The 12,560-nt window shown below is 35.1% G+C and overlaps 1 protein-coding gene across 4 annotated transcripts in view; it reads left to right on the top strand.

Moving 5' to 3' along the window:
- Positions 1 to 12,560, top strand: part of ANKIB1 (ankyrin repeat and IBR domain containing 1) — a 177,589-nt gene that overhangs the window by 55,598 nt on the left and 109,431 nt on the right. For all 4 annotated transcript variants that reach the window (XM_032253062.1, XM_032253061.1, XM_032253060.1 and 1 more), the window contains one exon: positions 4,192 to 4,474. In XM_032253062.1, the coding sequence (XP_032108953.1) occupies positions 4,287 to 4,474 (188 nt within the window). In that variant the 5' untranslated portion in view covers positions 4,192 to 4,286. The remainder of the gene's footprint in view (positions 1 to 4,191; positions 4,475 to 12,560) is intronic.

Here is a 12,560-nt window from a genome sequence, read left to right as displayed (position 1 = left end):
GTGTGTGTGTGTGTGTGTGTGTGTGTGTGTGTGTTGGGACCTGCTGCCTGAATGAACTTTCTGCTTGTTGCTATACTGGCTAAAGGTTTAGTTGTAGATTTAAGGTTGTCATTATCAATAGTGTAGATCGTTGCGGAAGACTGAATTGAGTAAGAGTGTATGTGTGTGACCTATATCCAGTGAAAATAAAGAATGGGAGTCAGTTATATACGTTTATACAGTTACTGTTTTTACTAAAAATACTTTTATGGGAACAGTTGAATTAGGATTTGGTTATTTATTTCTGAAGAACTTCATCTTCTCTAAAAGATTTCTGGGAGTAATTTGTTAATTTAAGTACCCTTGGGTTTTTGCTACAGATTATTAACTTATCAGTGGAGCAATTGGGAGACAGAGATTTAAAGCTAGAATTATACACTTATTTGTGAGAGTTAAAAGTAAAAATAATTGAAGTCATGGAGATAGAAAGTACAAGAATGGTTACCAGAGGCTGGGAAGTGTTGTTGCAGGGTGGAGGTGAAGTGGGGATGGCTGATGGGTACAAAAAATAGAAAGAATGACTAAGATCTTACTAGCATAGCAGGGTGACTATAGAATTTATTGTACATTTTGAAAATAATTGGAAGAGTATAATGGGCTGGGCACAGTGGTTCTCATCTGTAATCTCAGTACTTTGGGAGGCCAAGGTGGGCGGATCACCTGAGGTCGGGAGTTCGAGACCAGCCTGGCCAAAATGGCAAAACCCCATCTCTACTAAAAATACAAAAATTAGCCAGGTGTGGTGGAGCATCCCTGTATTTCTAGCTACTGGGGAGTCTGGGGCATGAAAATCGCCTGAACCTGGGATGTGGAGGTTGCATTGAGCTGAGATTACACCACGGCACTCCAATTTAGGCAACAGAGTGAGATTCCATCTCATTAAAAAAAAAAAAAATGTATAATTGGATTGTTTGTAACACAAAGAACAAATGCTTGAGTTGATGGATCCCCCATTTACCCTGGTGTGGTTATTATGCATTGCATGCCTGTTTCAAAATATCTCATGTACTCCATAAGTATATACACCTACTGTGTACCCACAAAAGTAAAAATTTTTAAAAAGAAAGCTAGAGTTATAAAGACATTCACAATTTAAAGTGAATCGGAAATGAAGTAAAGCTTTCTGGAGTTCATCAGCAGGCTACATTTGTCTTCTTTTCATTAAATACTTTTCAAGTATTGTGCTTTACTACTCAAAAGATGGTGAAACCTTGCCCAGGTTTTCCTTTAAATAATTAGAAGCCCAAAATAAGGAATTCTATTTACCTCTTTGGTACTCCAGTGCTTGCCTCATGAAGCTCTATACATAGACATATCTTGGAGTTTGAGAAATATTAAGGTTTTAATTTAAACAAAGAGGAAACAGTCATCACAGCAGTAGCTGTGGCTAGGAAAAAGCAAAAGGATACATCTGGCAAATTTTTAGGCAAAGTTTGTGAAGATAAATCTGAGGGGAATTGAAGTGTGACTGTTTAAATGATGTATTTATTAGTGACTTTCAGGCTTATTGATCAAAATTTTAAAATGAAACAAACATGAAAATAACTGAAAGCCATAAAATGACTTCTTGATACCATTATCCTTTCAACTGAGTAACAGTAATATTTAATGCACATTTAAAGTATTATTGATTTTTTTTCTAAAAACTTGTTACTTTAAATGAGTACCCCGAGATAACATTACTTTCTTAGATACTTCTTTTTTTTCTTCTTAGATGCAAATTATTTTTCTTATGGGATATTTCTCTAAAGTAATAACATGAATCTCAGAAAAGGTACTACTTATTAATCTAATTCAGAATTCTGAAAATGTTTATAATTTGAGTTGTATTCTATCAAGGACCAAAACAACTGAAAGTTTCCAAATAGTAGCTGTGGTATATTGTGAATAGTGTGGGAGTGAAGGATTTGCCCCTCTTTTTCAAGATGAAACAATAAAAGTGTATTATTTTAGGCTAAAGGTTTAGCAACCTTCTGAAAAATTAAATAAAAACTGATGCCATATGATCCAATTAATGTATACATATTTATGGTTTGTATATGCATACACATTTTACACACACACACACACACACACACACACATACACACATACATACTTAAATAGGGTGGTTATATATCAAAATACTACCAGTGGTTTTCTTCCAGTAAACCATGAGTTTTAAAATTCTTCCTCTTTGTTCATATATTAAAAAAATACTAGTTTGTATGTATTTGCATATTTAAAATAAAAAAGATCAATAATAAAGAACCCTTAGAAAAACCCAAACGGTGACCTCATTATGTCTAGTAGTGGGCCAGAAAATGTGCTGCTGTAGTAAGTAGGTAGTTAACACCTACCTCCCACTTAGGCTTGGCAGACATCTCACCCTGATATTTAGCTGCAAGGTTCCAGGAGCCTTTTATACAATGGTGTTTGTACATTGAAAATCACATAAGGAATTTAAATACCCATGCCTGCGTGCTTCCCCTAGAGACTCCAGTTTTTGTTCTGAGATGTAGCTTAGTAGGACTCTGAAGTTCCCCAGGTTATGACGATATATAGCCAAGGTTAAGAACTACTCTATACAAAGACCATGTTGAATACTGTGTGTATTATTTTCACCTGTGTTTTTGTTGTTGTTGTTATTGTTGTTGTTGTTTGTTTTGAGATGAGATCTTACTATGTTGCCCAAACTGGTTTCAAACTCCTAGGTTCAGATGATCCTCCTGCCTCAGCCTCTCAAGCAGCTGAGATTATAGGCACATGCCACCACACCCATCGCCTGTTTTTTAAAGCTATGTTTTAGTGTCCAGCCTGCCACTGAATTAATAGAGTAACATGAAGGACTGCTGTATTCTCTGCCTCTAAGTTTTCCTCCCTCTATTCTGTCTTCTACACTGTCACAATAATTTTCTAAAGCATGAAATCATTATATCACTGCTCTGCATAAAAGCCTTTAATTATTTGTTCATTTCAGGTTAAAGTGTAAGTTCCTTACCTGGTCCCAACCTATTTTTTGTTTTATCTCTTTTTAGTCTAATGCTAGAGACTCCGAACTCCATTCATACTTGACTGTTTCTTGCGTAGGCCTTTTTTTTTTCATACCTGCCTTGGCATATGCTGTTTTCTTTGTCACTAACTTTCATCATAGTTCAAGAATAGATGTAGAAACAACATTTTATTGGAATAGAATGAAACTAGCATTTATTAAACTCATTAAGGACTGTATTAGGTACTTTAACTCTTATAATCATCATAGCCATACCTAAGAAATGATCACTTTCCATACTGTGCAAATGGGAATCTGAGGCTTTTAAGGGATGAATAAATTGCTTAAAATTACACAACCAGTTGTAGGTAAATATGGTGTTTTGAACTCCATGTCCAGCGTTTGTTTCTATGACCTTCCTCCACCCACTTCACATTGCTTCAGTAGTAATTAAATTAGTAATCCCATTGCCCATGTGATCATTATGATAACCTCTTTCGAAATATAATATGCATAAACATTTGATGTTTCCAGACTTGTTTTGAATTCTGTATAGCAGAAAGAAATAAATTTAATAGTCTTAAATGGTAGAATAATCACTGTTTGTGTTGTTCTGTATATAATCAGTTTTAGTACTTTTCTATGATTATCTGAGTGTCATTGAACTGTATATTCCTGTATGTTTACATTTTATGTCTTTTCTGTGATGTCCTCATAAAGAACTGAGCAGTTTCACTTTTCCCTTAATGCATTTTAACACCTCTTCTGCGGGCAAAATTTCCTACATTTTTCGTTATCCCTCAAATTGGCTGAGTAAGATTTATACATAATTTATGCAGAAATTTAAGTGTTTTCAACCATAAAATTCAGTCAAGCTCATTTCTGCCCATGTGAAGAGGAAAATTGAAAAGTTCATATATGTGGTTAAATTTTGTAGTGCAAAGGACAGCCTGTGAAACCTTAACAGTCTCTGTGTGGGAAAGTTATAGTTTAACAAGAAGTTAATTTGGACAGTGTTAAAAATTTGAGTTTTTTACTCTTAAGATAATTTGGTAAAATGTAATATAATATAATTGGTTCCCTTATAAATGATTCCCAGATTTTTTTAGTGTTTCTAATTGTGTTGTTTCTTTTGTGCTTATTGTTTTACAATCTAATTTGAATAATTCTTCCTTCATTAGAATGTGAAAGATGTTGCAGAAGTGTTCCAGAAGTGGCTGAAGATAGAAGGAAAAAAGTGCCACTGCCTATCAGAAAAAACAAAACAAAACAAAACATGGGAAATACAACTACCAAATTTCGTAAAGCACTCATCAATGGTGATGAAAACCTGGCCTGCCAAATATATGAAAACAATCCTCAGCTAAAAGAATCCCTTGATCCAAATACATCTTATGGGGAACCCTACCAGCACAATACTCCATTGCATTATGCTGCTAGACATGGAATGAATAAAATATTAGGGTAAGTATTACTGTAAACTAATTGATATTAGGGAAAACATTACTATGAACTAATTGGTAACAAAGTGGTGAAAGAAAAAACAACTATGATGATGAATACAATTATTACTAATACAGTTGGGTGCTACTACCTTCATTCATCTTAAAGGTGCCAGCAGTTTTATCCTCTATTTTTTGCACTACCACTGCAAATGCCAACACAGTAAAAAAGGCAAATAACATCTTCAAGGAAAACTACTGCCAGCTATTTGTTGCTAATGATAAAATTTTAGCTTTCAAGTGATTATTAAAATCTGGGAAAACTTGTATTTACTACCTTCAGCTTGACAACCCCTCAACACAGACTTTTCCGATAAGATTGACGATGATAGCTTTTTATATTGTGTAATGAAATGTGACATCTGGAAGATCTGCATAATTCAGTGAATCAATATTTTTCAAAAGATCAATGTATGATTTTTAAAAATTATTTATGGGTAAAAGATTTATCCAAAATGTAAGATACCAATGGACTGTAATGTAACAGTACAAAAAAGTCATTGTTACTGTTTTAGATACTACATTGCCACTAATCTTGAAGAAACTGTTGAGTTTTTGATACAGTATCAAATATGAATATTCACTGTTATCTGAGTAAGATATTTTAAAACATTTCTCCCTTTCCTGACTATATAAAGGCTGGTTTTTTTTTATATAGTTAAACCAAAACAATACATTACAACAGATGAAATTTTATGAAAATCCAGCTGTCTTCCATTAGACTAGACATTAAAAGAAATTTGTAAACATGTAAAACAATGCCACTCTTTTCACTTTTTTAAATATAGTTATTTTTGTTTAAAAATGTTATGTTAATGTACAGTTTTTTAAATTAATATATAACCCATATAAACAAAAACTCTCAGGAACCCACAGGAATTTTTTTTTTCTTTTAGGACAGGGTCTTGCTCTGTTGACCAGGAGGTAGTGCAGTGGCTCAATCATGGCTCACTGCAGCCTCAACCTCAGGCTCAAGCAATTTTCCTGCCTCAGCCTCCCAAGTAGCTGGGACTACAGGCGTGTGCCACTACATCTGGCCAATTTTAAAACAAAATTTTTGTGGAGATGGTATTTCACCATGTTGGCAGGCAGATTTTGAACTCCTGAGGTCAAGCGGTTCACCCTTCCTTGGCTCCCCAAAGTGCTGGGACTACAGGCATGAGCCACCACATCTGGCTAGTAATTTTTAAAGTTGTGTAAGGGTCTTGTAACCTAAAATGTTTATGAACAGCTGACCTGGTTCCTTCAAGCAGGAATATATCTGTCACGAAGTTATCATTCTATTGAATGAGTATTTAAAGACCTACAGGAAATACGATTGTGTATTCTCTTTTACTTGCCAGTTTGGGTTACTTTTATGATACTTAACTTTATACTTATGTTTTTACAACTGCTACGAAAACTCTTCGGATGTTTTCTTTTTTCTTTTCTGGTTTGAAGAACAATGGCTCATACTTTTTTGGTTTTTTTGAGACAGAGTCTTGCTCTGTTGCCTAGGATGGAGTGAAGTACCGTGATCTCAGCTCACTACAACCTCCACCTCCTGGGTTCAAATGATTCTCCTCCCTCAGCCTCTTGAATAGCTGGGATTACAGGTGCAGGCCACCATGCCCGGCTAATTTTTGTATTTTTAGTAGATTCGGGATTTCACCATGTTGGCCAGGATGGCCTCGATCTCTTGACCTCATAATCTGCCTGCCTCAGCCTCCCAAAGTTCCGGGATTACAGGCTTGAGCCACCATCCCTGGCCTCATAGTTTTTAAATTAAAGCTTTTAACATATTAAGCTAGAAACAGAAATTACCTTATTGTTCTCATTTCCTAAGAATAAACAACTCTAATTCTTTAATCATATATTCTTTTGTCTTTGGAAATTTGTTTCAATTGTATAGACAGAATCACAAATCAATTTTTTTCCAGCTTTATTTTTAGGTGTAATTGACATATAAAAATTGTATATACTTAAGATGTACAATGTGGTGTTTTAATATATATATATACATTGTGAACTGATTACCATAGTCAAGCTACTTAACATATTTACCTCCTCAAATAGTTTTTCTGTGAGGTGAAAATACTTAAATTATATTTTGGAGCAAATTTTAAGTATACAGTATATAATTATTAACTATAGTTACTATGCTCTTTATTAGGTCTCCAGAACTTAATTCATCTTATAACTGAAAATTTGTACCCTTTGTCGAACATCTCCCCATTTCCTTTTCCCCTGACCCTGGTTAACCCCCATTCTAGCCTCTGTTTCTGAGTTCAACTTTTTAAAATTCTGCATATAAGTGAGATATTCCACTCATTTATCTTTCTGTGTAATCCATTTCACTTAGCAAAATGTCCTCCAGGTTCATCCATGTCACAAATAGCAGGATTTCTTTCTTTTTAAAGACCAAATAATATTCCCTTGTATATATGCCATATATTCTTTATCCATTCACCCATTGTTGGATATTTGGGTTGTTTCTATACCTTATCTATTGTAAGTAATGCTGTAGTGAACATGGGAGTACTGATATATCTTTGAGGTCATGATTTTATTTCTTTGGATATATACCCAGAAGTAAGATTGCTGGATCATGTGGTAGTTCTATTTTTAATGTTTTGTGGAACTTCCCTACTATTTTTCATAAAGGTTGTACCAATTTGCACTTCCATGAGTAGTGTATCAGGATTCCCTTCTCTTCCCATTTTTGCCATAACTTACCTTTTGGCTTTTTGATAATTGCCATGCAAACAGGTATTCGGGGATATCCCACTGTGATTTTGATTTGCATTTCTGTGATTATTAGTGATGTTGTATATCTTGTTTTGAAAATTATCCATATAAGTCTTTTGCCCATTTTTAAACTGAGCTATGTTTTGTGCTATTGCATTTTTTCTTTAGTTTTTCTTTAGTTTTCTTTTTCAGATGTATTGTTTACAAATATTTTCTCCACTTCCACAGGTTGCGTTTTCATTTTTCCAGATTATTATTTTAAATGATTAATTGCTTTTGGAATAAGAAAGTAATTCTTTTATACTTTCACAGCATGTCAAATAAGGATAAAGAGCATTTACTCATCAGCATTAAGTAAACTAACTATAATTATTTTTGTTTTACATAGGTTAGAATGTCGTGCTATATTTAATCCTACTTTACTTTCTCACAAGTTGATGACTATTACTTTCTCATGCTGCCTTATGTAATCTGGGATGGCTTTCCTATACTTCAGTGTAGACTCTAGCTGAGCTTGGCTAGATTCCTTTTTTCTTTCTTTCTTTTTTTTTTTTTTTTGAGATGTAGTCTTGCTCTGTCACCCAGGATGGAGTGCAATGGCATGATCTCAGTTCACTGCAACTTCTGCCTTCCAGGTTCAAGCGATTCTCCTGCCTCAGATCCCCCAAGTAGCTGGTATTACAGGTGCTTGCCACTGTGCCTGGCTAATTTTTGAATTTTTGTAGAGATGGGGTTTCACCATGTTGGCCAGGCCGGTCTTGAACTCCTGACCTCAAGTGATCCACTCACTTGGCCTCCCAAAGTGCTGGGATTACAGGTATGAGCCACCATACCCAGCCTAGATTTCTAATATGTGACATATATATGTAGACAAAGGTAGAGATAGACCTAGTTGAGGACCTTTTAGCTATAAAGTAAGGCACCCATTTGTAATAAGTCCTTGATTTTATTCCCATTTCCTTTAGCTATATGATATCCGCAATAGCAGGCATTACTTCCTTCCTTTCTTAGGTAGGATAATATGGTAATAGATGCACCTTTGCATCTATCCCTGAACCCATATGCTGTGTGTTTATATTATATCACATCACAGTCACACTGCCTCTTTTGTGGAAAACTAAATCCATACTTACAGCTTCCACTTAATATAGCAAAAAAGCCATGGATTTGGAGTCAGTTTGTTCTTATTTGGATATATAATTCATTAGTTGTATCTTCTACAAAGTAGCGTCTTTTACTTATTTGGAAATAAAAAGGGCTCGTCTTTGGGTATAAATAAAATAGTAAATCTTCATTAGAGCCTGTCTTTATTAGAGCACATGTTAATTCAAAGTCTGTAGCTTTGAGGATTAGTTAAAATAGAGTTTCCAGTTATTGATTTCTGTTTTTTGACTGTTTTATATTTTAGGAGCCAAGGTCTTTTCAATAAGTTGAAATACATGTCTCCTTTCCAACTCCTCTTATCTTACGTGCAAATCCCAGAAGGGCAGGGACTTTATCTGTTTTCTTTATGATATCCCTAACTTCTAGAATAGTACCTGGCAAATAATGTGTGCTCAATCAATGTTGCATGACAGAAGATATTTCAAAAGAATTGAAGTTTTAAGTATATGTGACGGTAGAATAAAAAGTTATTGCAAGAAATTGAGGCTCTGAGAGAAAAGACAGTTACTTCAGAGGGAGTTCAGTTGTGTATGAGTACAAGAGAAAGAGGCCTATATGGTATGGGATCAGATGAGAAGTCATATAGGATGATAGAGCATTAAGAATTATTGCAGAAGTAACACAGATTGAGCATCTCTTATTCAAAATGAGTGGGACTAGATTGTTTCCGATTTCAGATTTTTTTGGATTTTGGAATATCTGCATTACATTTACCTAGTTGAGCATCCCAAATTCAAAAATTTGAAAGCTAAATGCTCAAATGAGCATTTTCTTTGACAGTCACATTGACACTCAAAACATTTCAGATTTTGGAACATTTCAGATTTCTGGGTTAGGGATACTCAACCTATAGTAGAACCCCTTTGAGGGAAACCCATGATTCCGCCACTATTGCCTATCATTTGGGTTCTGATTTTACTTCTCAGTTTATACAGTGTATTCACATAAACCATTGAAAGAGAAATGGCTTTCAGAGTGGATGGACTCTCTGAAAGAAGAGAATGTGTATGGAGAACTTGGGGGTCAAGAACTGAAACTTGCTTCCAGTAAGAGGGTAGGAAGTAGAGCCGTCATCATGGTAAAAGAGAAGTTGTTGTACTGAAAAAATTAAGAGGGTTATTGAAAAAGCGTGATTATGGAAACCAAGGTAATAGAAAGGTCAGGATATAAATGAAGCAGTTGACAATTTAAGGTTTAGAACAAAAATTAAGGACAATGATGAATAATTTACTCTTAGGAAATTCCTGGTTATATGAGAGAGTGAAACGTCCATGAAGAGAAAACATGACTCTGTAAGAATAGGATCATATTGAAGTGGAGAATGAATATAGAAGAAATAGAGGTAACAGTTATAAACTGGCTGCTTGAGAATTAACAGTGAAAGAATCTAGAAAAAGCACGAGGCTCCTGGATGGGTTATTAGGGTCACATGAAAGGGTTGGATTTTTTTTCCCCCAGGTTAACGTTTTCTCCACCCCATCTTCTGGTTAATTATCTCCTATCCCAGTACAAGAGTTCACTTTATATGCAAGTAGCTAAAAAAAAATTCCTAACTACTAACATAGGTACAGAAAAGGGTCTAAGACATATATATCAATTGTATACCCATTATTACATTATATACTTATGTAAATTTAGGAAGAGTCTACTTTGAATTTAAACAGATGAATCAATAAAATTAGAATATTCAACTTTATAAATAGTTTTAGCATAAAATATGCAGGTATGCTACTGTGTCTAATTGAGAATCTTCTTGAATAAATATAAAAAAGTTATTTTAATAGTTTTTCTTCAGAATAATACACTCTGTATGTTTGGTTTGATTAATGAGCCTGGCAGATTAGATACATGTCTCACTCTCTTCTCTATTTGGGCAGGATCTAGAGTCGTTTAATACTGGAGAGAGCAAGATTAATCCTTCCATATCAACTGACATCCTTTCAACTTACATTAAATTTATTGGTGATAAGAACCTGGACTCTCCTGAGCAAACTAAAAGAGAGAATAGCTGATATATTGGAAATGGGAATAAGAAAAGCAGGATAAATGTTATTGTACAGGACATTTATGGAATCAGAATTAACTTTAATAATCTCTTTCTAAATTAAGCTTTTAAGAAAGTGAAGTCTTTTTTCATCAATCATAATTAAGAGGTATTAATTTTGAATGCGTTTTAGAGTATTGTTTTAATTTTGGCTAGCCACTATAATTCAATCATAAATACAAGGAAATATGATTGGGAAATTTATTATCAGCAGTTGACATAGGGGAAATAAATATATTTTAATTCTTTTTTTTTTTTTTTGAGACGGAGTTTCACTCATGTTACCCAGGCTGGAGTGCAATGGCGCGATCTCGGCTCACCGCAACCTCCGCCTCCTGGGTTCAGGCAATTCTCCTGCCTCAGCCTCCTGAGTAGCTGGGATTACAGGCACGCGCCACCATGCCCAGCTAATTTTTTGTATTTTTAGTAGAGACGGGGTTTCACCGTGCTGACCAGGATGGTCTCGATCTCTTGACCTCGTGATCCACCTGCCTCGGCCTCCCAAAGTGTTGGGATTACAGGCTTGAGCCACCGCGCCCGGCCAATATATTTTAATTCTTAAGCAACATTATGGCTGTATAAAAAAAAAATTACCTGTATTCTTGCCTCCCCTAAACAAATGTTAGAATTACTGCATGTTCCCTTCTAGTTTTTAATCCATATATATTCAGAAGATTGAGAAGGGAAAGGGAATTATGTTCTTTATATTTTCACTTAGCTATAACACTCATGGATAGACTTTAAATGACTGATTTTCTATCATATATCATGATTTACGTTTCCCATTTCTATTATTAAACATTTAAGTGATTTCCAAATTTTTCTATTCAAAGTAACACTGCATTTATTTTCATTTTTCTATAAATATTTATTTATTTCCTTTAAGATAAACTCTCAGAAGTAGTTTTGGTCAACAGATGTGAATCACATATTAGTTGTTATGAGCTATTGTGTAACTTGCCCAAGGTCACACAGCTAGAAAGTGATAGAACTAGAATTAGAACCGAGCAACCTGGGACCATGTTCTAAACCAATGTACTGCACTACTCGCTCAAGAGATCCCCAATCCCATGTCGCTGATCTAGATCATGAAAGTTTAATATGCATCCAATTTATTTATCAAAATTATGGCATGATTTTGCTGTGTGTCTGACACTGTTAGGGATTCAAGAAAGAACAGAATATAGGCTCTGCCTTAAAAGCCTATAAACTAATTGGGAAAAGGGAACAGATAGGTAAGAAAATATAATAAAATGTAATGAGTTATGTATTAGGATGCTATATGAAGACAAAGAAAAGAATGGCAAACTGAACCAGGTAAGGGGAGTTTAGTGTAAAGAGGCTTCTAAGTAGGATTGGGTTTGCTTGAGTGGTCTGAATTAGTTCCTGGGAAGCCAAATTGAGCAAGTATTGGAGTGTACTGCCGGCATCAGAAGACCATAAAGGCTACATGGAACTGTAGAGAAAATAAGCAAACTTTATTGAAACTTGGAACCTGGACTAAAACATGAGCCTTGGAAGTTAAATTATGACTGAATGGAGTTTGAGGACTCCAGAGAGACTTACCCTCTATGAGATATGTGTTTACATTTGAAGGGAGTAAGGAGTGGGTGATCCCTGAGACCGTGGAAATATTCCCTAAGTTGTAAAACCCAGAGATGCTATTCTTATCTTTTCCCTGGGAAAATTTGTTTTTGCTTAGGGATAGATTCTTCACCCAACCCATCACCGCACCCCACCCACTTGTCTCCAGAGGCAGGAGGTAACATCCCAGACTGGTATTTTCAGGGTTTCTTGCTGAGTTAATTTCCTGTTGCTGCTGTCACAAATTGCCACAAATTAGTGGCTTAAAACAACATAAATCTTATAGTTCTGGAGTTCAGAAGACTATAATGGTTCCACTGAACTAAACGCTAGGTGTTGACAGGGCTGCATTCCTTTTGGAAGCTGTAGGTAAAATCCCTTCTCTTGCCTTTTCTAGCTCAACTATTAATCCTGTGACTCTGTCTCATGAATATTTTAGGAGGTAGGCACAGCTCTTAGATCTGGGTTTGGCAGTAGTCAAGGCAACTCACCTAGACCTATCTTTGATAAACGCTCACTGTGGAATTAG

This window comes from Sapajus apella, unplaced genomic scaffold (genome assembly GCF_009761245.1).
Source record: "Sapajus apella isolate SASKATOON/1434 unplaced genomic scaffold, GSC_monkey_1.0 scaffold81, whole genome shotgun sequence".
Taxonomy (NCBI): Eukaryota; Metazoa; Chordata; class Mammalia; order Primates; family Cebidae; genus Sapajus; species Sapajus apella.
Note: the sequence above shows the minus strand (reverse complement) of the source record. Positions and strands in the feature narration are given on the sequence as shown.